Source organism: Miscanthus floridulus, chromosome 1, assembly GCF_019320115.1.
Source record: "Miscanthus floridulus cultivar M001 chromosome 1, ASM1932011v1, whole genome shotgun sequence".
Lineage (NCBI taxonomy): Eukaryota > Viridiplantae > Streptophyta > Magnoliopsida > Poales > Poaceae > Miscanthus > Miscanthus floridulus.
The window spans coordinates 44,317,335-44,340,677 of record NC_089580.1 but is presented as its reverse complement, the minus strand read 5'-3'; the positions used below and the strand labels follow the sequence as shown (position 1 = coordinate 44,340,677).

General features: G+C 47.3%; 2 protein-coding genes across 3 annotated transcripts; one reads left to right on the top strand and one right to left on the bottom strand.

Annotated features, from left to right (window-relative positions):
- Positions 1-3,060: 3,060 nt before the first annotated feature.
- Positions 3,061-10,376, bottom strand: LOC136506973 (protein argonaute 1B-like). 2 transcript variants are annotated; one of them, XM_066501866.1, is made up of 23 exons: positions 10,218-10,376; positions 8,584-9,405; positions 8,293-8,504; positions 8,071-8,220; positions 7,846-7,979; positions 7,554-7,663; positions 7,363-7,469; positions 7,141-7,279; positions 6,889-7,005; positions 6,469-6,576; positions 6,288-6,359; positions 5,527-5,649; positions 5,291-5,456; positions 5,088-5,212; positions 4,875-5,012; positions 4,630-4,772; positions 4,478-4,540; positions 4,343-4,406; positions 4,123-4,258; positions 3,916-3,989; positions 3,735-3,829; positions 3,622-3,653; positions 3,061-3,502 (listed from the first exon to the last, which is right to left on the bottom strand). In XM_066501866.1, exons 2-23 carry the CDS (start codon positions 9,391-9,393, stop codon positions 3,288-3,290), a joined length of 3,333 nt encoding a protein of 1,110 aa, XP_066357963.1. In that variant the 5' UTR covers positions 9,394-9,405; positions 10,218-10,376; the 3' UTR covers positions 3,061-3,287. The 2 variants fall into 2 exon arrangements, with proteins under 2 accessions (XP_066357963.1, XP_066358005.1); XM_066501908.1 differs by lacking the exon at positions 6,889-7,005.
- A 4,467-nt stretch (positions 10,377-14,843) lies between these two features.
- Positions 14,844-17,253, top strand: LOC136506885 (ras-related protein RABA2a-like). Its single transcript, XM_066501796.1, has 2 exons — positions 14,844-15,324; positions 16,593-17,253. The coding sequence occupies exons 1-2, from the start codon at positions 15,157-15,159 to the stop codon at positions 17,085-17,087; spliced, it is 663 nt and encodes a 220-aa protein (XP_066357893.1). The 5' UTR covers positions 14,844-15,156; the 3' UTR covers positions 17,088-17,253.
- Positions 17,254-23,343: the final 6,090 nt, after the last annotated feature.

The following is a 23,343-nucleotide window of genomic DNA, read 5'->3' as shown; positions in this document are numbered from 1 at the left end:
TACTACTACTAAGATTACATAGGAAGAATCCTAGTTAGACTAGATCTTCTCTGTTCCTTGCAAGGTATCCCGTGGGTCCCGCATCGACACTTCCCAAAAAATCAACAATTTTAGCTTTGACCAAATATACTTAACAAAATATTAATATTTATGGTACATAGGTAGATCGTTGAATATACTTTCATAATAAACTTATTTGGAGATATAAATGTTGCACGTATTTTCTACAAACTAGTTAAAATTGAGAAAGTTTGACCAGCACAAATCCTATAACTCTTTTTTAGGGACGGGGGAGTACCAGTGACCGGCTCATACAACTGATTGTTGTTTAGTTCACTAAATCTGAAGAATAAATCATATTAAATTGGAATGAAAAAAGTAATAAGATAGTATTTATTTTGTTTGAATCGATTATATACTGTTAATTTTATCATGTTATTAAGCCATACTCCCTCCAGGCAGCTTTTTTAGGCGTTTAGAAGACGAATCCCGAATACCAAGGAGCAAAGAGTGTGTAAAGCTAGAAAATAAATCTTGCGACATTAATCTAGGCAACTTCACGTATGCATGCATGCACCTTTAACTCCTCACCCCTGATGATTGGCTCGCGCGAAGCGCCCAACAACTGGCACCAGTAAAGGCATGTTTAGTTCCCCTTTGTACCAAAACTTTTGCTATTTTATCCCATCTTTTGATAAAATAGATCTAAATACCATAGAAAAAACAGTAAAACTTAAGTTGCAAAACTTTTAACATTTGGGACCCAAGAGTCCCAAAACTGGGCAAAAAAATGTCTTGGGAGCGTGTGCTGTCTGCATGGCTAAAGTAGCTGCAATGCCTTACATACACGTGTCGACACAGAATTTTCGTCCCGTGCCGAGGACACACGCAGCAAGCCAGAAGGGTCCGCTCGATGGAGCAGATCCGCCTAGCTTTAGCGCAGGGATGGTCGCCTTAATCCTACGCAATCCTCCCGAGACGTGACAGTCAATTTGACCTTGCAATTGACAAGGAGAGAAAGTTCATCAGTAATTAAGGGCGGAACTTGCCGGTGTTGCCAGACAGTCCCGAATGTGCGGCTATGAGAGCCGATATGAAAGGAGATCGACTAAATAGTCGATTCCAGCATATTCATGAGAATAAATCGGTTAAAGCTCATGGGGTTATGTAAGAAAAATCGGTTATCATTCAGGATAAATATCATTGTTTGAGCAAATATGAATCAATGGCAATAAGATATCAACAATGATTGGTTTATGTCAAGTCAATGATTATAAGTAACCGAACCCCTTTTTATGTAAAGAAACAATTCAACACCACTTAACCGTTTAATAAATATAAATCTAATGAACATGTTAGATCTCATCTATCACCATGACCAGTGGGGCATGAGTCAGAATCATGCAGGTCGTAGAAATAACAATAGACTCGACGACCCTAACTCATTACTAATATCAGTGGAGCATGAGACAGAATCATGCAGGCCGTAATACAATAATAAGATCATGGGGCTAACATATCTTTCAACCTATCTTTACTTCAATGGTCTCGTGATGCGAACTGTTCGTGAAAGCGCTCGATATCGGCTAAAACAGCCAATTCAGGCATAACGCACAGTTAAAGTCATGCCTTACCAGGAATAGATCTACTAAATAACGATCCCCACTCCACGGTGCTAACAATGGGTGTGAGGCAGAATCACACATGCCGTGATAACGGACTGTGGAACGGTTCTCGCTAGCCAATAGATCTACTCGAGACGCAACATGCCTTAACCGCACGTTATGCACGATTAAGATTGATGTAAAACAGCCGATAAAACATAACTCATCGTTTAAGGTGTAGATTAGATCAGTTTGAGGTTAGCAAACGATGGGTCAAATAAGATATAAGGCCGATCTAAATCAATCTCAATCGGGCAGAGTGATATTGCTGTAATTAGATAAATAATGAAAGCAATAAGTAATATCGGTAACTTAATGAATCTACCAAAAACTGTCATTCTAAGGTAGAGCCGATAACTTGACCTTGATCTAATTCAAGCAGTGGGGTGTGAGGCAGAATCACACAGGCCATACTTGAATTAAACAAGAGTCGATAACTAGCTTATACCAGAGCCGCAGTGGGGGTCAACCGGATCGATGCAGCCATACGAACAGAGTTATAAACCATGAATGTACTTACAGACAAGCAATGGAGGTCGACCGGATCGATACAGCCGTACTCGTTGAAGAACTCGCCGAGATCTACTCTACTCCTACTCCTAAGGGGTGACCGAAGCCGAAAAAGTAATTGACTTGTATTTGGATTGATTGTTGTCCTTTACAATAGCCAGGGTTTGGTATTTATACCCGGACCCTGTGCATGACTCCCGTCTAAGCACGACTCATTACAATTTTTGACCCTAGAGAAAACATTCCTAATTTAAGATAACTTGGACTCTAATCTTTTCCTTTTTTAGAGTCCGGCATGTTTCGTCCTGGCGCCGAATGTAGCCTTTGTTATTATCCGTTGGCGCTATTTGAGGAAAGTCGATTCCAGTTTCTGCATCCGAATCAGCTGGTTCCGATCTACACGCAATTGATTCCTTGATGACGTGATCTTGAGTCCTTGTAACATCTTCTTTCAAATTTTGGTGTAAACATCATGCCTATACTTAAAAACATGGGAACGCCTAAAAAAGCTGCCCAAGGGAATTCCTCCCTTTGGTCGGATACTATAATCTACCTATTTAGAGGTTCACCGGCTACTTTTGTATGGCAGGAGACAAGCTCAGGGGTTTATGCAGGCATCCAAACGCAAACGCACTATTGAGGGCCTCTTTGGATAGTGACCTGGCAGGCAGCAATCCCGATCGCATGGGGGCGCTGCCTGCGCCAGGCAGCTCCGCCCAGTCACAAACCAAACACGCCCTCGAAAGTTGAATCCCAGAGCCAGACCAGGATATATGCGCGGAGCCTGGACACGACACATGCAGGCAACCAAAATGCTATAAAGAGACGCAAGTGCTCACCAGCTAGGACCGATCAATCAACACGTTTGCACACACAAGGCCTCCAATAGTGCAAATCTAATCCACGACAAACCCATCTTAAGAAGAGCGGCATACAAAGTTACCGCAACCAGTTTACAATACCATACATTTAGTTCAATATAAAAGGTAGCTCCAATTCACAGCTCTGATTATTAACTTTGGCGGTGCATAACCGTGTGCCAGCATCACCAAAACAGTCCAGGTACTTGGAAAAATACTAAGTCTTAGGTAAAGCATGAGCGCAGCGTCAATCTTAGCAGTAGAACATGACGCGCTTCACGTTTTCCATGAGGGCAGGTAATGGCCTCACAGCAACATTCCCAACACCAGCCCTGGTGTTGCGTGCCTCTGGTGGAGGGCCACGGCTTGGCGTAGCACCGCTCGCCATAGACCCACTGTCAGTGGTATCCGGCTCCATGTAGAAGCGAGCTCGGAAGGCTGCCAGGTGAGCATAGTACGCAGGAGGTACTGCAAGCAATCCAAATAACAGTCAGCGTATGTTTCATAACATTACCAACCCACACTACATCAACGGTGGGTGGGTACCGGTGATCAAGAAATTAAACTCAATGTCAAGTCGGGCTTACCGATTGATACTGAGCGAGTGCACCTAGCATACCTGAAAAGGTTGATCTTGAGTTTAGAAATTGGTGCTTAAAAAGAGCTAAAAAAAATAGGGGATAGAGCGGTAAAATGTTACGTGTAACACAGGTTGTTGGTGAGAGTTTGCAACCCATCAGCGGTAAATTTGTTTTCATCCCACAGAACATGATAATGGGCAGGGCGGCTTGTTCCCTGAAAGTAACCCAAAAGGAATTCCATCGTTAGTGTAGAAATAAAACAAATAACTGAAATTCAGCGATGAGACAGGGAAACCCGACCTGAATGCCAGCATGGCTACAGAGGTAGAAATCAAATTCAGTTGGATGGCAGATCTTTGAGTCCACCACAGTACCTATTATTTCAGAAAAGTTTAAGGGCATACAGATATTTCAGAAAAGATGAGGGCATACAGATTATACAAGATAGCCTATTCCAAAAACACAAGCTAAGCCCAAAGTGTAACAAAAGGCACATCAAGAACTAACCAGGCAGTATGTTTCCACTTTTATCAACAGCACGTGGGTCATTGCGATTATTAGCAAACAACCTAGTGTGATGACGCTTCTGGACCACAACAAAAGTAACTGGAGGCTGGTAATCCGACTCCAATGATGCACAGGCCTATGTCCATAGTTTCGCTAGGGTGGTCAGAGAAAAATAAAGGTGAAGACAGTTACCAAACTAATGCACTCAAATCAAGTTTACCCTTCTAATGGCATCAAGTTCATACAACAGAACTTGGTAGAACTGTCCCTCACTAACACCATCCCTGAAAGTGATAAAAGTGTTTAATATACAGGGAATCACAGTCAGAAAAGGTGCTCATGAAAGGATACAAACCTGTAGAATATGATCCTCTTTGGTTTCTGTCCAGTTGCCCGCCAGAAAGAAATGAGAAGTTCCCTGCACAATCAACAAAAGTTATGCGTCTGGAGGAATCCAAACACGTAGGAGTGAATGCATTTCATTTTTTATCTTAATAAAGATCATACCTGACCATGCCACCAGGGACAGATCCCCTTTGGGGATCTTGATATACTTTGTAAAGATCCTGTATCAATTCTTGGCGATGGGCTTGAGCACTCACTAATCCTGCATACTTGGTAACCTCAGGCCAGTCCTGAGAAGCAACAACCTAGGAGAAAAATACATTGAGAAAAAAAAAGAGAGAAAAACTTCTACTGAAAAAGATAACATATCTTCTGGTATTTCTTTGTCACAATAGGGCTCCACTTACAGCTGCAATGGAAGGACTAGAATCTTCCCCAGGATGGGGATGGGTCACATCAGCACCAAAGATAATAGTTGGTACGTCACTGACAAGAGGGATTCTCCTTGTCAAAGCATCAACAAGTACTGTATTCCTTCCCCCAACCTGAAAAGTACGATAACTGTAAGAGATGAATCGGTGTTAAAATCAAAGATTAGAAGAGTTAGTGCAATTACAAACCTTCACATTTATTTTCAGGGCAACATTTGCAAGATACTGCTGCTTGTTCGCCTTGAAAACATGTTTAGTCAGACAGCATTGGGAGACCAATCCAAGATCAGTCTCACAGATCCTTTTGAGATCCCCTGAAGAATGAAAAGAATACTAATAGCAAAGTTTGTTCATTGAGCAAATGCTCGAGAGCCTTTTGAAAGAAAACATACCGTAAAGAGAACCATTATTGTCAGGCAGTATTACAATCAGCAAGTCAAGTTCTCGGCCCTGAGGCTTGAGTATGTTCATGGCATCTTGATAGCATCCCTTTAATGCTCTTTCAACATGTTCAGGCCTCGCATAGTGAGGGGGCAGCACAGGTTCAAGTGCAAAATCCTAAAAGAGAATATGTGAAGAGCAAATAACACAAACGAAAATATATTGAAGTTCTGAGACACACACATACCATTCCTGATACTTGGCACATCAAAGCCAGTTCATGACAGAAACTCCTGGCAGCACCATCTTGCACATTTCGTGAGAAGTTAATGCATGCCCAGCTGCTAACTCTACCACCATTGACCATTTTCTACCGCAATAAAAAAACATTAAAAACAATCATGAGAAAAGTTACAAAATGCTTAATGACTAATCAGGGGAAAACAAAAGGGAATAGGTTGAAAACCGATTTAAGTTTATGTTACAATAATGTTAAAGGCATAGGAGTATAACCTAAATGGCCAATTTCAGTGGCAAAGTGGCATAAATATTAGTCACGAATTAACTACCAGGGTGATTGCAAACGGAGGCAAGACGAGCAAAATTTCAGATAAACCAGACGCTCACAATAGAATTTTGCAAGTAAATCATGCAAAATTTCTGAAAATATTTTCCACGTAAAACTACACAAGCACATGTAATTGTGAGATAAGGGGATGGCAGAAACAATATGAAGTTGTCTACCGAACCCAGAAAATGGAACTTCACTAGTCATTAGTAGCTATCAAGCTTACATAAAGAATCTCATTAATGTATTGTTCATGCATTGATCAGACAATGGCTTGGAAGCATGCTATCATGCTTCAAGGGTGGCAGGCTGGCATCTATATCATGGTTGCAGGTCTAAGTTCATTTTTTTTTTTTGGTGCAAAATAAATATAACTGACTACACCTAAAGGAATTCACAGAGTGATTTTGTCTTGGCGGCGTAGTCATAACGAGGCATACCTTATTCATCATATTCCACTGGCCAACTCTTGGCCATACATCCCTCTCTCTGCCACTATCATGGTATTTCAGCTATTACACAGAAAGAAGAATATACCAGAACACCAGGTTAAAGTATGCCCAAATATGCAAATCAACTGTTATGTGTTGTTAAACTTAAAGCAAGGTGAAACTCACTGACCTTTGGGGGAGGCAGAACACGAGCTTCAACGGACGCAAGACGCTCATCAATCCTTATACCAAATTCCTGGGCATAAGGATCCTCAGAGTAGGCATTGTGATGAACAGTCTGATCAAATAGGTAAGGCAAACAAGAGATTTAGAATCGTCAGTTCATTGGTTTACTTTTGTGAAGGCAAAAACTAATTAATTAAACAAAAGAAACAGAATATACCATTTCACTTGATCATTATATATGCAACGACAACAACAACAACAATAATATATATTTATATAAATAATTTTTGCACAAACAATTTATTCATCAAGCAACTCTCATTTTATGAATGTTATACCTATAAATGCACTGCTAGTGCTACTGCTGCTGCAACTACTAGTACTACTATTCCTTAGTCAAACCAAGAAATATGATCACAATCACCTGCAAGATGTCTTTCTCACGCTCATGGGGACGCTGGCAAGTCACCTTCAGTAGAGCAGTGATCTGTTTCTCATTAAGCCGTTTTGAGTAACGCTGTCCCTCAACTATCTTACAGACCTGGTATTTCAATGCCATAGGCAACTTATGAAAACATGCGGAAGCTGGATATGGCATTTAGAAATCATATGAACAGATAAACATAGTGCAATAATTAATACAGCGATTGCAATACAGCTGGAAGAAGACACTAACCTCCATAGGCAGATAATTTGGTCTTTGCTGATTGCCCACTTGCAAGCAAGGTAAAGTGGTGTGCTGAATACTGAAGCCATAAGTCTCCAGGAAGTATTGCACCACAGTCTTAACAGTACCACGATCATCAATAGGGAATCTATCATAGGAAACAATTGAAATCCTGTCAGCGCATTATACCTTATGATATCAACCGATATAAGCTAAGAAACGTGCACGTACGATAACTCCCTTGTTGCTTGTGAAGTGAGGCCAGATATCCGATATTTCCTACGCATGTTTCCACGGTGTGTGACCTCGACTTTCACACCTCGTAGGGCTTTTTTAATCTATATAGACAAAGGAGAGCAAATGGAAAGTGACAAAGCATAAACCAAAGTTTCTATGAAGAAAGGTAGGGTAATAAATCAAACCTTCACACGATCAGAATCAGACAATGGTCTAACTGAGATATCTCTGTTAAGAAGCTGAGCAACAAATTCAATCACAGGGAGGGGCTCAAAAAATGCAGAAGAGGACATATCTGCGAAAAAAGAAATCGAGCAAACTCAACATTTCAGATAAGACCAAATAGTGATGCCACAAACTATGTCCAAAGGCATCATGATCTAGAATGTAGTGTATGTAGTGTGTTCCTAACTGTCGTGATCATGTATCAAGTTTGAAAACTAGAAGGTAGAAAACATGAAAACAATGGTATCTAACCAATATTCAGAGAAAGACCCATCTGTGTGGGCCTCATGCTTTGGTAGAAACCACGCCAAGTTTCCAAACCATCACCAAGTTGCTGACGTCTCCCTAAGTTGGGAGAATAAAATGATCTACCAACAGGACAATACCTATACAGGGAAATGCAAATTACAATGGAGATTTTGCCACAGGAAAAAAAAAAAAAAACTCTTACCGAAATACCATTCACTCAAAGATTACCTGGCAGTAGGCAATTCACGTAGCACAATGTCAAGTACATGAAGAGCTTCTTGAGGAGCATCTGGTTGCCTCCCAGCTAGAAACATAGCCAGATGGTGGAGATCAGCGCGAGCAGCAAATTTGATCACCACCCGAAATACCCTCTGGCGCCTTAAAACAGAAGGAATGTCAGTATGAAACTTTGGATATGTTTTAAGCACAGAGACAACAGCACAGTATTACCTTTGGCCTCCACCAAGACTGTCTTCCTCATCTTGCAGAGTAATTTCGAATGTCTTCGAAGTAAATGGCAATGCTCCAGCTGTATAAAGACTCTTCCTACCATCGTATGCAGGCAGACGCCCATCCAAATGGGAGTGTCTATAAAGGTTTACAAGCTCTCCCATGACAGCACGATTGACACCGCGTGAAGTAACCTCGGGCATTATTGATACCTGATGACAATAGGCTGGTTATAAAAAATCTCATATAAAAACTATGGTGACGAATTATGTCATCTTATTATTGGCTTACATCGTATTGGTGAAGGTCTTTATTAGGCAGCTCAGCAAAGAAATGATTTGCCTTCACGATGCACCTGGACCCATGCGTACCCTTGCCAGGGCGCAATGGGAATCTAACCGCTTTGCTTGACGCTGGTGCCACCTGACCAGTTTGGCTGGCTGAACTTTGGTCATGAATCGCAAGTTGCTGAAGCTGTTGCTGGACTTGTCCAGTGCTCACCTCGGCCTTCCTAGGCTGCGAGGACGAGCCAGCTCCCGGTGGTGATGGTGTTGCCACCACAGGGGCTTGATGTTGGACATCTGAGGCTTGGTGCAGCTCGGGAACTGGTCTAGATGGACCTGAAGGAACACTTGGTCCAACACTACCTCCCACATGCCCGCCACGGTATGGCTGCGGCATTCCCCCTCTGGGACGCGGACCACCACGTCCATGGTAGTCATGCGGTTGAGACCTAGGTGGTGGCCCAGCACCAGGATGCTGTGAAGGTGGGCCGCCACGGCCCTGGTATCCACTACGTTCCTGATAGCCACGCGGTTGAGACTCAGGTGGCCCGCCAGCAGGAAGCTGTGAAGGTGGACCGCCACGTCCCTGATATCCACCACGTCCCTGGTAGTCACGCGGTTGATACTGAGGTGGCCCACCGCCTGGTTGCTGTGAAGGCGGCGCTCCACGGCCCTGATATCCACCGCGGCCCTGGTGTTGCCCTCCACCACGGGCACCCTGTTGAGTTGCCTGAGGACGCTGTGAGGAGCCCTGCCCAGGCGCTCCAGAAGCCTCCCCAGAACTCTCTCCAGGGCCAGTTCTTTTCTTCCTCACCATGATGGACGGACACTGGCATAACAGACATGCAACAAGACTGTGAGACTAAAAGATTCTAATGTATACATAAAAAAAAAATATTTTAACATCAAATGAGGTAAAAAAAACAAACAGAACAGATGTGAAGGACAGGGACAGGTTCCGTATATATCACTTATAAAGGAAATAAAAGGCCTAGCATGTGCACAGCATTTGCAAAGTATTCAGCCTTGATCTATCTCTCATGCATAAAAGTCATTGCTTATCAACAAGACCAACCACAACAGAATAAATTGATAGAATTAAATTTACATAAGAAATTAACTATGCCAATGGATGGAGGATGATGCGTGAAAGCACATTGTTAGTAGCAAATGAGGAAAATGATGCATGCTATACACACAAACAGCGGCAACATGCAAAAGTAAAACGAACTCGTCCCGTCACGGAAGACACTATTCTAGGACAAGTAATGTGGCGATGAGAGTCTGGGTTGTGGTTTGTGGCTACACTCATTCCATGTAACAACAGATTGGAATAGTAAACCTAACCAGAGGATGGAACGCGGGTAGATCAACGATTCACAGGAGGAGGCAACAGCGCAACTAGGGAAGGCCTGAACGGAACGGTTGGGATCGGCAGAACGAGACGGGATAGATCCCATCCAATCCACGGGCAAATTAACCCTACCTCCTCTCTCTCTATGGAGGTCATGCAGCAACGGCGGCGCGGCGCACGAGAGAGAGGGGAACCCAAAAATAACCGTACGAAAGCGACGGACAGACAGATCTATCTACAAGTAAGTAGGAACGGAGCAGCGGAGGAGGGAAGGGCGATGCCGTTACCGGAGCAAGACGGGCGGCGCGGTGGCGAAGGAAACCCTAGCCTAGCCCTGGGGGGCTCCAATCCTCCAACTCCTCCGCTAAGCGCGCTTTGCTTTGCGGCCGCCCCAGCGCTCGTGCTCCTCTCTCTCTCTCTCTGTTTGTTGGCTGCCTGCCTTCGAGGGGAAGAAAAGGCAGGAAGTGGCCGAGTGAAAAAGATGACGCGACGCCACTGGGTGGGGCCCGCGTGTGTGTGCGCGCGCGCGCGACAGAGCGAGATCACGACGAGGAGAAGGACTGGCTCTTTGTAGGCCTCATTGCCCGGCCCGGCCCGGCCCCTGATGCCTACGCCCTACGGCCCGCAAGCAGCTTTTCTTTTTTTCTTTTTTTTTTACTTTCCCTTCTCCTTATTAGAATGGACAATGTCATGCGCCGTGGATGGTTTAAGCTAAACGAGATAAAACACAAACAAACTCCTTTTGTAAGACACGCATGCAAGCCAATTTCTATAGGCGCTTTGATCATCGCATGTGCCATTCTTTTATCTTCCCATACGCCCGTTTTGGCCTGCGGACACAGACATCGGATCGATCCCGGATCACACACCAACAGCTAGTACTAGGTCGCTCAGGCTGCCACGGACCGAAAAACGCATCGAGGATCAGACTTGTTGAAAAACCTAGAGGTTCACGAGCAAACCACCGAAGGGTAACCAACGTGCTTATGTGACGAAGAACCAAACCACCAAAAGGGTAACCAACGTGCTTACGTGATGAAGAACCGCTAGTTTTCAGACAAACTAGCAAAGAAACCGTCGAAGCTCTCGCCCGAGAAGGACCACGTGGGGCAAGGACGTCGTCGGGTTGCCCTAGGTCAGCCAACAAGCCTAAGGCGCCATCCTTGGTCGTTCGATCAAGCGATGAACAACAATATAGGATTGGAATATAGGACATAAAGGAGTTGTAGATGTAAATGACGATTGGATTGTTGGATACCCCAATCGACCATGTACCCTCTATTTTGTAGAGAGTAGGGGTGGTCTAATCTCATTAGAAAACCAACGTGGCACTATTGTTCCGTCGCTTTATAGAATTTTCTTTATTAGGCCAAAACTGGCAGGGTGCCTCTTAAAATTGGCATGGTCCCAATTTAAATGCCAGCATGTTTGTTTTGGTAGGACCCCGGCTTCCCCTCAAACAATTATGTCTAAGCTCATTTAGAGAAATAGTTTTTTTATATGGAGCTGAGATCCTTTTTAAAAAGCATTTGTCACAAATAACTTATTTTATTTCGTGGAATGTATAGAAGAGGTACAGTCAAATGTCAATTTGTAGTATGATTGTTTGGAGTGAACAAAATGGTGCAGAAATTAAACTTAAACGATAAATAATGGTTCCTTTTGAAGTAGAGCAATGTTTACAAAAGTGATTATGACATAGCATTTAACCATACCTCCAAACATACATGATCACGAATTTATGATGATCTATAAAGAAAGATTGTCTTTGCAATGTCTTCATCGAATTTATCCATAAACCAATCAGTGCAATAGTTTAGTTATGTCAAAGAATACAGTAAGTTATAATAAGATTAAAAAAGGTGGACCAGACCACCCTCCTTCCAATATGCATAACCTCGAAAGAAAATAAAAACAAAACTAAACAATAACAACTAAGGTCATAGGCGCAAGAGATGATGGAGTGACATGGGACGCGGTAAAACCAGATGTATATTTTCTTACCGGATTATATGGGGATTTTAGTTGATGTAGACCTAAAGAGACCATTATAATATGTTATATTATAGAATCCAATATTAAAAAAAGGAAAAATTGGTAAATCGATGTATATTTTTAAGTCACTGAAAAGTTAGAAGCACGTACGTTGGGTCTCTCCGGTCTCTCCATCATTTCTAATATCTTGCTCTTGAAAATCAAATATAATATTACAAAGCATACACATAGGAAAAAAACTAAACGAAAAGCATTCATTCCGGCTCCACACACATAGTTTTATCGATAGAACAACACTTGGATGCTATACTTGTTGTCGGTGTTTTGGACCGGCGGGCCCTCAACCGACTAGTGAAAGTATACTGCGTATCCCTAATCCCAGATGGTGATGCAAAGAGACACAAGGTTTATACTGGTTCAGGCAATAGGTGCCCTACGTCCAGTCTGAGGGAGCGATCTTGTATTCCTTGCACCGAGGTGCTTGTAGTAGGGGCTTACAAGCTGAGCGAGAGAGGGAGCTAGTCCCAGGTCTCTGCGTAGAGTGGCGTGGGTTGATTGAGATGTTGATCTCAAATAGCGAGGAAGCGTGTGTTACAGAGCGTTGTGCGTTGTTTGGTCGTGTGTGTTCTCTCTCCTAGAAGCGGCCCCGGTCACTCCCTTTTATAGTCGAAGGGAGGCACAGGGGCGGTACATGCATTTGCTACGTGGCGTTTTGTGAGCGGAGGCGGCGTGTCCGAGCCCTGCAGCTTGTTACTGTGGTGGCATGGTTGGTGGAGCGGCCTTGTCCTCGGTGCACTGGAGCGACGCGCCGGTCACGCCTAATCCTGCGCGATGTGGGAGCTCCTGTAGCCTGACGCAGGGTATGGCGCGTACTACGGACGACGTGCCGATCCTAGAGTGCTGACAACGTAGAGAGCCGAGGCCCAGTCGGTGCCGAGGCTGAACCATTGGGGGGCTCGACGGGCGCGAGTCCCGAGGCTACAGGAGCCCGGAAGTGGATAGCCGAGGCTCGGAGGGAGCAGTTGGTCTTGTACGTCGATTTCGAGGCTATAGGGACCCAGACATGACTCTCCACGCCGCGCTGTCCTTGTTGCAGGGGTTAGGCAGTACAGTGCGGCACGGGTGTCAGTCGCGGGCATAGTGCCGAGCACAACGGCCGGTAACCCCTGCCCCATCCTGTCCTGGATGGCATGGCGTCGATGTGACTCCCATCTCGTCGGCCACTCCGCTGTATCGATCCGTCGTTCAGCTAACGTCACGGGAGTGGTTGGACGCGTTGGTTGGATGTGATGTCCTCGTCCGAGGCCTTACGGGCGGGGCCTCAGGCGAGTCAAAGAATCGGTACCTCGTCCGAGGCCTTACGCGCGGGGCCTCGGGCGAGTCGAAGAATTGGTACCTCGTCCGAGGCCTTATGGGCGGGGCCTCGGGCGAGGTGGAGAATCGGTACCTCATCCGAGGCCTTACGGGCGGGGCCTCAGGCGATGCGAAGAATCGGTACCTCATCCGAGGCCTTACGGGCGGGGCCTCAGGCGATGCGAAGAATCGGTACCTCGTCCGAGGCCTTACGCGCGGGGCCTCGGGCGAGTCGGAGAATCGGTACCTCGTCCGAGGCCTTACGGGCGGGGCCTCGAGCGAGGCGGAGAATCGGTACCTCGTCCGAGGCCTTACGGGCGGGGCCTCGGGCGAGGCGGAGAATCGGTACCTCGTCCGAGGCCTTACGGGCGGGGCCTCGGGCGAGGCGGAGAATCGGTACCTCGTCTGAGGCCTTGTGGTTTCATTCTGGGCTGAGCCCGCTTCGATATTTACAAGGTCTAAGCGATTTTTTCGGTTCTTGCTTAGGGGACCCCTTTTTATGGTACCTGACACTTGCTTTCTTAAAACTCAAGTTGTTATGTTCCAACACTCAGATATGTGGCTCTTTGCTTTCTCGCAGCACGTAAGCGAAGGATGCTGACATCTTACATCTGGAAAGGCTAGGTGTTGATGTCGTCCCATGTCGCCGACCTTGGAGCCCGCGATCACACTCCTTGTCACACATAGACATATCACCTTAGCGCGAAGTCACATGACCCACTCAAAGCAGAAGACGAATCGCTCCACCCGCTCACCGCTCCAGTCGCCGAGCGCAGCACAGGAGGCCGCACCTGCGTCCCGGCCTGACCTGGCTCCCACTCCGCACCGATCGCCTGTACGCGAGCGGCTCGGGCCGAACCAAGACGCTCGCAGCGTCATCAGCAACCGGCGTCGGTCCCGGCATGATGATGGCGTCCATCGAGCGATAGTGATGGCAGGTGACACAGACCCCGGCCGGACCATCGCGAGGAGTGGTGAAACACACCCCAGGCGCGGTCACCGACCGGACGACCGGAGTCCCAGCCCGGATGGTCTGGGACCACGGGCCTTTGACCGACGCATCTAGAGAGCGTCGTTCCTACAGCGCTTCAATGGAGGCCGGAACAAAGGGAAGGCCAAGCGCGAGGGCCCCTCCACGTAGAGGGGCGAAAAGAACAAAAAAGATCGTCGGCGACCAGCCAACTCCGTGTTGTTCGCCGCGGCTGATCACATGGGCAAGTAGCCCCAGCAGGGCCTTCCGGACCACTTCAACGAGCTGATGGAGAGCCCGTGCATCAACCACACCTACTCGTCAAACACCACTACAAGGACTGCGAGCTCCTCAAACGTCTTGTGTGACTGGCTGACGGGCCAAAGGAAAAAAAAGGCAAAGAAGTCGCGACCAAGAAAGAAGGCATAGCGGGTAAGTTATTGGAGATAGTTTTTATACTATACTAAAATATATTAAGATTATATAAGTGGATTTTGGAAAATATGAAAGATAGGCTAAGCAATTGAATTAAGACACCGCGTGTACACGGGCGGGGTAGTAGTTGACCATGGATGGAGCAGGCAGGAGAGACATGTTCGCGGGCCGAGGGAGTGATGGGAAGCGGGGATCAGACTCGGATTGACGGGTGAGGTCTGAGGTCACCTCCTTTTCCTTGCCGCAACCGCAACACAACAGGAGCAGACAGCAGAGTGGGTGGGGTGGGATCCAGTGCAGTCCAGCCAGCCGCCTAGGCGGCTTCTCCGCTCGGTCAGGTAGCCAGGTAGAGGTAGGCCTCACATCACATCACATCACAGCACAGGTCCCCTCCTCTCTGACGGAGATCGGAGGAAGAAGAAGAGGAAGTGCGAGAGAGCAAGGGGGGAGGAAGCGGGCGTGGAAGGAGAGGAATGGCTGGGCGGCGCGCGGAGGAGGAGTACGACTACCTGTTCAAGGTGGTGCTGATCGGGGACTCGGGCGTCGGCAAGTCCAACCTCCTCTCCCGCTTCACCCGCAACGAGTTCTGCCTCGAGTCCAAGTCCACCATCGGCGTCGAGTTCGCCACACGAACACTCCATGTCAGTCACTCGTTCAATCCCCTCTTCCCCCCTATTGTTCTACTACTAATGTGCTGCATCAGATATTCAGATCAGATCTCCGATGATCCTCTCCTCTCTATACACCAGATCCAGCCTCCCTCCATTCTTGTTAAAGGTCCTGTTTTTTTTTTAACAATTTATCGACCAATTAGTATCTCTATTACTAAACTGGCTGCTTCCTTGCCTGTAATTCGTTCGTTCGTCTATTCCATCACACTGTCAGCTACCTAGCTTGCTGGATGCTGGATCTGCGCGCGCTACCTTCCAATTAATGACCCATTCTTCTCAGTTCTCACCATCCATCCATTCCGTAGCTACCTGAGCTCAACACTCAGTTGATACATACATACATACATACATCAATCAAACAAATTAAAAGGCAAACAATTGGGCAAGCTAAAAAAAGTTACTGTCTTTCCTGCTAAGCAAAGCAACAACGAGTGGCCTCGATTGAATTCAAGTCGCACTGCACATGGGATGGGTGGTAGCAGATCCGCACGTGAGTCGTCTCCAGCTCAGCTCCGCCTCCGCCGGTGCCGCATGCCACGCCGCACGCGCTCAGCTCATCCCATTGTTGCATTATGTGCATGATGGATGATGATTCATGTCAGTATCATATAGTCATCGTCAACCAGCACCACCACTAGTGGGGTACACTGTTTTACTTGTGGATAAACGTTAGCTTCAACATAACCAGTGTCGCTGTCATCTCCGTAAGCAAGTGGCAACTGTGATCTGTGCTGTGCCCCTAGTGCAGAGTTAGCTAACTACCCTCCTGCCCAACTACCCTCCATGCCCACCAGCCATAGAATGAGTATGGGCAGGTGCCTACCAGACTGAGCTCAGCTGTTTTATCTTGCTTGCTTGTTGTGTTGCCTGAGACTGGAAGACTTCCTGCTGTAAGCATCAGCAAGCTGCTCATTGTGGAAACTACAACTCTTGTACAGCGACATTCTCAGTTAACCATACCTGTTCAACTGCGAATTTTGCTTTCAGCTGCAGCCTCCAGATCAAGACCCTTTTCGAATTAAGGGCGCATTCTGCATTTTTCAGACAGTTGCCAGTTAGTGGACCTGATATAACTAACCTAATCTGCTTCCCTGTTGTTCCTAAAAAAAAAGTTCTGTATATATCTAATTTTGCCTGTCTTGCTCTCTATCGCAATATTTTCTGTCGATGTGTAAGCAGTCCAACTACAGACACTAATCCTCCAGTCCCTCACCTGTGCTGACTTGATAATATTGTAGGTTGAGGGCAAGATCATCAAGGCGCAGATCTGGGACACGGCAGGCCAAGAGAGGTACCGAGCAATCACAAGCGCCTACTACCGTGGGGCGCTTGGCGCGGTCCTGGTCTACGATGTGAGCAAGCCCACCACCTTCGAGAACATCAGTCGGTGGCTCAAGGAGCTACGCGACCACGCCGACTCCAACATCAGAATCATGCTCGTCGGCAACAAGACCGACCTGAGGCACCTCCGGGCTGTCGCCACTGATGACGCACAGAGCTTCGCCGAGGCAGAAGGTCTATCCTACATTGAGACGTCCGCGCTGGAGGCAACCAACGTGGAGGAGGCATTCCAGCTGATCCTGGGCGACATTTACCGGGCCATCAGCAAGAAGCCTGTGGCCTCAGATGAAGCCGGCCAGGGCGCTGCTGGAGGCGTCAAGGAAGGTAAGACCATCAATGTGGCGACGGGTGGTGATGCCGCTGCTGAGAAGAAGCAATGCTGCTCAGCTTAGAACCCATGGTGATCTCGTTCAGTGGCGTATGTATTGTTGTGATGGTTGTTTTTTCTTTTCTTTCAGTCCAAAGTTTGTTGATTCATTTTGTCAGATAGTACCTTCGTTGGACCTCATGTTCACATATATTCTCTAAAGCAAGCAGTTATATATGATTATACCATCACCAAGTCAATTGTCTTCTAGTACCAACAAGCCTACAGATATTCTCTAATTGCATTCTCTAATTGAGATCTGCATTCCAAAATTCAAGCACAGAATTGTCTGAAGACAGAGAGAAGCTCCGGCTGACAAAAAGATGAGGTAGACGACCTTAATCATCATGTTCAACAATCAAAATAACCAGCACTTTACACCGGTTATCATTCTGCGAACACAAGGTTGACAAGTACCCTTGTGTGTTCGTTTTTTATGTGATGAGTGATTGATCAACGTGATCCACGAATAGGTTGAGTCGGTTACTAACTCTACCATGGCGAAAGCTATGTGTGCATGTCTCTTGGCTCATGGTGTGCAGGTGTGGAGCACGGAGGTGGTAGTTGACGGCGAGGTGAAGGTCAAGGAGGACGTGCCGTGCCGACGGACCGGGAGCGGTGAAGGACGGACGTAAGGCTTGGACTGAGGGACCGGGAGGCCACGCGACTAGCCGTGGTGGCTGACACTTGGAACATCAACAAGTGCAAGAAGACATGGAGTGACGGTGTTGACCAGGTCAAGACGGCGGACGCGTGAGTCGAGCGAGGCTTAGAAGGACTTGGCGGGCCGGCCGGTCGAGGACGGCGGTGACACGCGTCGGATGGCGGGGGACGCGTATGGAGTACGCTACCCGCAGACGGTTTGATGGTTTGGGTCTCAAAACCATCGGATGGACGGTTTACGGGTTTGGGCCTCAAAACCCGGGCGAAGGTTCCGAGGAGGGACGGACGGCACGTGGCGGCATCGGGGAGTTCGCGTCGAGGCGAAGCTACTGGTGAGAAGGCGCGGTGGCCGTCGGATCAAGATTACATCGGGTTGGACAACAACGCCCTTGGGCTTAGCAGTTCAACTCATTTGTATCCAGGGGCAAAACTGGAAATGTGTAATAGCCCTGTTAGATAGAATGAGGGAGCCCCCATCTCCCTCACCTCTCTCCCGTTCTCTCATTCCCTCCTTCTACCTAGGGTTTCTTCTACTAAGCACTCTTGAGAGAGGTCCCATGAACTAAAAATTCGTGATATATTTTGGTGTGATTTGGTACTGGGAATGGAGGCCCTAACCTCCTCTTGTCCTCTGGATGTGGAAACCTGATGTGTGTTTGTGTTCGTGTTTTTCTTTTTCGTGAGTTACTGTTCACCGGTTTCCCCTTCTTGATTTGTGCTCGATTTGAGTTTTTCTGTATGATTTGTTTGGTCCAGTTGATGCCTTGACGAGTGATGAACAATTCTACCAAGCGATTTGAATCAGTTTCACTCGTGCATCGAGATCCAAGCCGATTTTCCTTTTTGGGGGAAAAACTCGTTCTTGCTCGAATTTCTTTGATTTTCAGAGTTACAGTTGAAATTGAGCGATGATTTCTCGGGAATAGCTCACTGATCCTCTTGTGATTTTGTGTACAAAATTTGGGAACAAATCATGGAGTTTGGAGCTGTTTTTCCTTGATTCTTGGGTCGCCCTTGTTTCTGTTCGTAACGCTCGGCCTGCTCGTTTTGTTCTTCGTACTCTGCCTTCAGGTCGACGCTTCGATCTGGTGAGGGGAGCAGCGCAGACCCTGCTTGTCCCTGTAGCTGCTTCCAGCACATCTCTGGTTTCATTGAATCACCGGTCGAGCATGCTGCGAGGACACTGGTGCAGTATGTTGCTGTGAGCGCCTGGGTGTTCGGTCTCTCTTTCTGTGTTCGTTCTAGGAATCAGTTTCTCGTCAGGGCTACTTGCCTCTACTGCTCGGTCTTGCAGGTGTGTCATCGAGCAGTTGCTCGCCATGGATTCCAGGTGCAAATACCCCGCAGAGCAGCAGCTGCTTGCATTTCTTCTCTGTGCAGATCAACTGAAATTTGCAGGTTCTGTCTAAGCAGCAAGTGCTTGCCTTGATCGTGATTTTTGTTTCTCCATCTATTATTGTGTTGTCAGCCTCAGCTACAAGAAGTAATCACAGTATGGTCATCTATTTATTTCAAGTCAAGTGCAAGTGATTGATCATATTTCCTACAGTGAGCTCATGGTTGTTTTTGTTAGCAGCCCAAATGTTGGTCTATTTTTAGAGCTTGCTTCTTCTTCTGTAGCTTAGTTGTTTGAGCTCCGTTCGTGTTCCGTCTACTGCGTTGGCTTTCTACTGTTCCGAGGAGTTTTAGTAGGTACTCTTGTCACTAATTGGCTTGGATATTTGAGTTCCGGAACTCGTTTGTGCTTGGTGGTGTTTTGGGACAACGACCGAAAAAGTCCCGCGAGAAATTTTACGGCTCCCATTCACCCCCCCCCCCTCTGGTCGCCTTTTCGGTCCTTCAATTGGTATCGGAGCCGGTTAAGGATCATTCCACCTTAATCGGTCCGTGATCCACGAAGGCGACATGGAGCGTGGTTCCGGCAAACCACCGCACTTCGATGGGTCCAACTATCCTTATTGGAAGATCCGCATGTCTGCACATCTCCAGGGGATTGATTGGCTCGTCTAGGAAATTTGCGAGGATGCTACTTACGTTGTGCTCCCTGTCGCGGCCCATACCACCCAGGATCACAAGGATCGGCACAACGCAAATAGCAAAGCTCGCAGTGTGCTTTTCTCGAGTCTTTCGCTTTCTGAGTTCGAGCGTGTCTTCGATTGTACTACAACTCGAGAGATCTGGGTGAGGCTTTAGAGCTGTCACGAGGGGACCGCACAGGTCAAGACCAGACTCTACGAGACGTACAAGCGCGAGTACGAGAACTTCTCTTAGCTTGATGGCGAGTCCATCGATGCCATGTTTTCCCGCTTTTAGACTATCGTCAACAAAATGAAAGCGAACAAGGCCAACCTACCTTATGATGATCATGAGAGGGTGCTCAAGCTTCTCTTTGCCCTTGATCAGAAGGTATGGGATGTGAAGGTGTCGGCGATCATCGAGTCAGCCAACTACGACACTCTCACCGTCGATGAGCTTTTCAGCAAGCTCAAGTCCATGGAGATCGACTACCAAACCCAAGCCAAGCTCAAGAATCCTTCTGCACCAACCAAGACTTTGGTCTCAGGTAGTGGTTCAAGTTCATTGACTAACCCTTCACAAGCTTCTTTCTCTTTGTCGTGCTTGATGTCAGTCATAGAGGAGCAGCTGGAGTCTCTTGGGGATGATGAGTTGGCGCTCGTCATCAGTCGGTTCTCTCGGTTTCACAACAACCGTTTGAACCGCCGACGCAGTGGTGGCCCGAAGGAGGGATGCTATGGATGTGGAGATCAGGACCACTTTGTCGTGCACTGCCCTAAGAAGAAGCCCTTCACCAACAAGTACGACTCCGGCAAGCGCAAGGATAAGCGCGACTACACCTCCGGCAAGCACAAGGCCAAGGGCGGCTTCGACAAGGAGGCGATCAAGAAGGCGTACCATAGGAAGGCCAAAGCTCAAGAACGCGCCTTCCTCGCCTCCCTCAGCGACCTCGACGATGACTCCGATGATGATCACTCTTCTTCTCCCTCGACCGACGATGAGTCCGAGAAGAAGCGCAAGGACAAGCTCAACGGTCTTTGCTTTGTCGCCGGTGCAAACCATGGTGGGTTTTGCACTATGGCGGTTGACGGTGGAGCAAAGCTCAAAAAGGACATCGACGTCGACGACGACAAAAATGAGGTACCGCCCACACTTGACTCACTTATGCTTGAGCTTGATACTATGAATGATACATTGATGAGTCAAGATAAGTTGCTTAAGCATGCTGCCCATGAGAGAAAAGAGTTTAAGGACCAGCTAGAGGTTGCTTTGAAGGAGCTAAAGCTTGCCAAGAGTGGTGTAGTGGTGTTAGAGGAAGAGGAGTGCGATGAGTACGCTATACACATGTCTAACCTCTCTAACTTGCAATCCAAGTATGATGTTTTGCTTGATGAATGTGATGAGCTGAAGTCTCGTTCTGGGTTGCTCGGTGCGTGCAAGTCCTACTCGAGCTTGCAATCTGAGTTGGCAGAGAAGGTTGCCAAACTTGCTGAGCTTGAGAAGGCCAACTCAGATAGCACCACCACTACATGTGTTCGATGTGAAGCTTTGGTGTTGGAGCTTGAGTCCTACAGGCACGACAAGATGAGAACCGAGGAAGAAAACACATACCTTCGGTCCATCTTGAGCTGGGTGTCGTGTAGTGAGCCCCAGTTGGGCATGATAGTGAGCCAGTTCAGGCGAGGAACTGGCTCATCGGGAGTAGGCTTTGCTATAGGTAGGAAGGGTGAGCATGTCTATGGCAAGGTTGGTGAACATAGTGGTTTGAACCCAAGTGAGAAACCCACCAACACTCCCCAATTGATCAAGATCCCTCCACCAGAGCCTACCAAGCCTATGATCAAAGATGGTGTGTTTGAAGAACCACCAAAAGCTCCACCATCCAAGCAAGTTTGGGTTCCCAAACCGAACCACTTTCGAACTCACTCGATACTCTACCCAACATCTCTAGTGCACCCCTTCCTAAAGCCAAAAAGCCTCAGAGAGTGAACCACACCCACAAGAGAGTGAGTCAACCACCACCCAAGAGAGAGGTGAGGTACCACTGTGACTATTGCCATAGAGATGGTCATTTGGCTGAGTTTTGCTTTAGGAGGAAGAGAGATGAGCGACGCGAGTACGAGTTGAACAACCGGAACATGTACCGTCCTCCCCATGGCGTACATGTACCGCCTAGTTCAGAGGCGCAGTGTTAGGCCTAGAGGTGCAATGCCTCAAGGTGCTAGGCCTTAGGTGGCGAGACCACGAGGTGGTCGTGCCCGGCAGTGGCCCAAGTCATGATCAATATGACTCTGGACCTCGCGGACGGTGGCTTTCAGTCCCACACTCCTAGCGGACCACATTTTCCCCCACGTGGTGATCGCTTCTCTCCAATGGGACATGGCATGTATGGTGTTTTTCCTAACACTTTTCCAGGGCAAATGACTCAACACTAGTATTCTCCTCATTTCGCTAACCCCAGTGTTGTGCCATTTGCTCACCCCCTTGTCTTTCTATTGATGCAGAGCGGAGGCCTAGAGAACACGTGGCTTGTTGATTCCGGCTGTTCGCGCCACATGACCGGAAGTTCCAAATGGTTCTCCAGCCTCGACCCCATGCAATACAAGGAGTACATCACATTTGGGGACAATAGCAAAGGTAAGGTTCTGTCTCGTGGGACCATTCGGGTCAATGAGTCTTTTATCTTGAAGGACGTTGCTTTGGTTTCAAGCCTACATTTCAATTTGCTCTCTGTTTCGCAACTCCTTCAAGATGGGTTTAAGGTGCGCTTTAAGACTGGACTTTCTCGTGTGCTCGATTCTCAGGGACATCTAGTTTGTCAGATTGTTCCTTTCGGCCGAGTTTTCAGAGCTGATTTCTCTCAGTCTTTCGGTTCTTCTCGCTGATTGGTTGCCAGATCTTCTTCTGATTTGTGGAAGTGGCATAGGAGACTTGGTCACTTGAGCTTCGATCTCCTAGTGAGGTTGAGTTCTCTTGACATGATCCGAGGATTGCCCAAACTTAAGTTTGAGAAGGATCTGGTATGCCATCCCTATCGCCACGGGAAGATGGTGGCTGCTTCCCATCCTCTAGTGACTCAGGTCATGACCACGAGACCCGGTGAGCTACTCCATATGGACACTGTTGGTCCGGCTCGGGTTCGGTCAGAGGGAGGGAAGTGGTACGTTCTTGTGATCGTGGATGATTTTTCTCGCTATTCTTGGGTGTTTTTCATGGAGGGCAAGGACGAAGCGTTTTCTCATGCTCGTGACTTGATCTTGAGGTTGCAAACTGAGTTACCAAAGAATGCCATACGAGCTATCCATAGTGACAATGGCACTGAGTTCAAAAACTCATAGTTTGACACCTTCTGTGCTTCTTTGGGTCTTGAACATCAGTTTTCTTTGCCCTATGTCCCTCAGCAGAATGGTGTTGTTGAGCGCAAAAATCGAACTTTGGTTGAAATGGCCAGGATGATGCTCGGTGAGCATAGGACTCCTAGGCGTTACTGGGCCGAAGCCATCAACACCGCCTGCCATGTTTCAAACCGCATTTTCCTTCGTACTTTCTTGAAGAAGACATCCTACGAGTTGCGGTTTGGGCGTCCACCCAAGGTGAGTCAT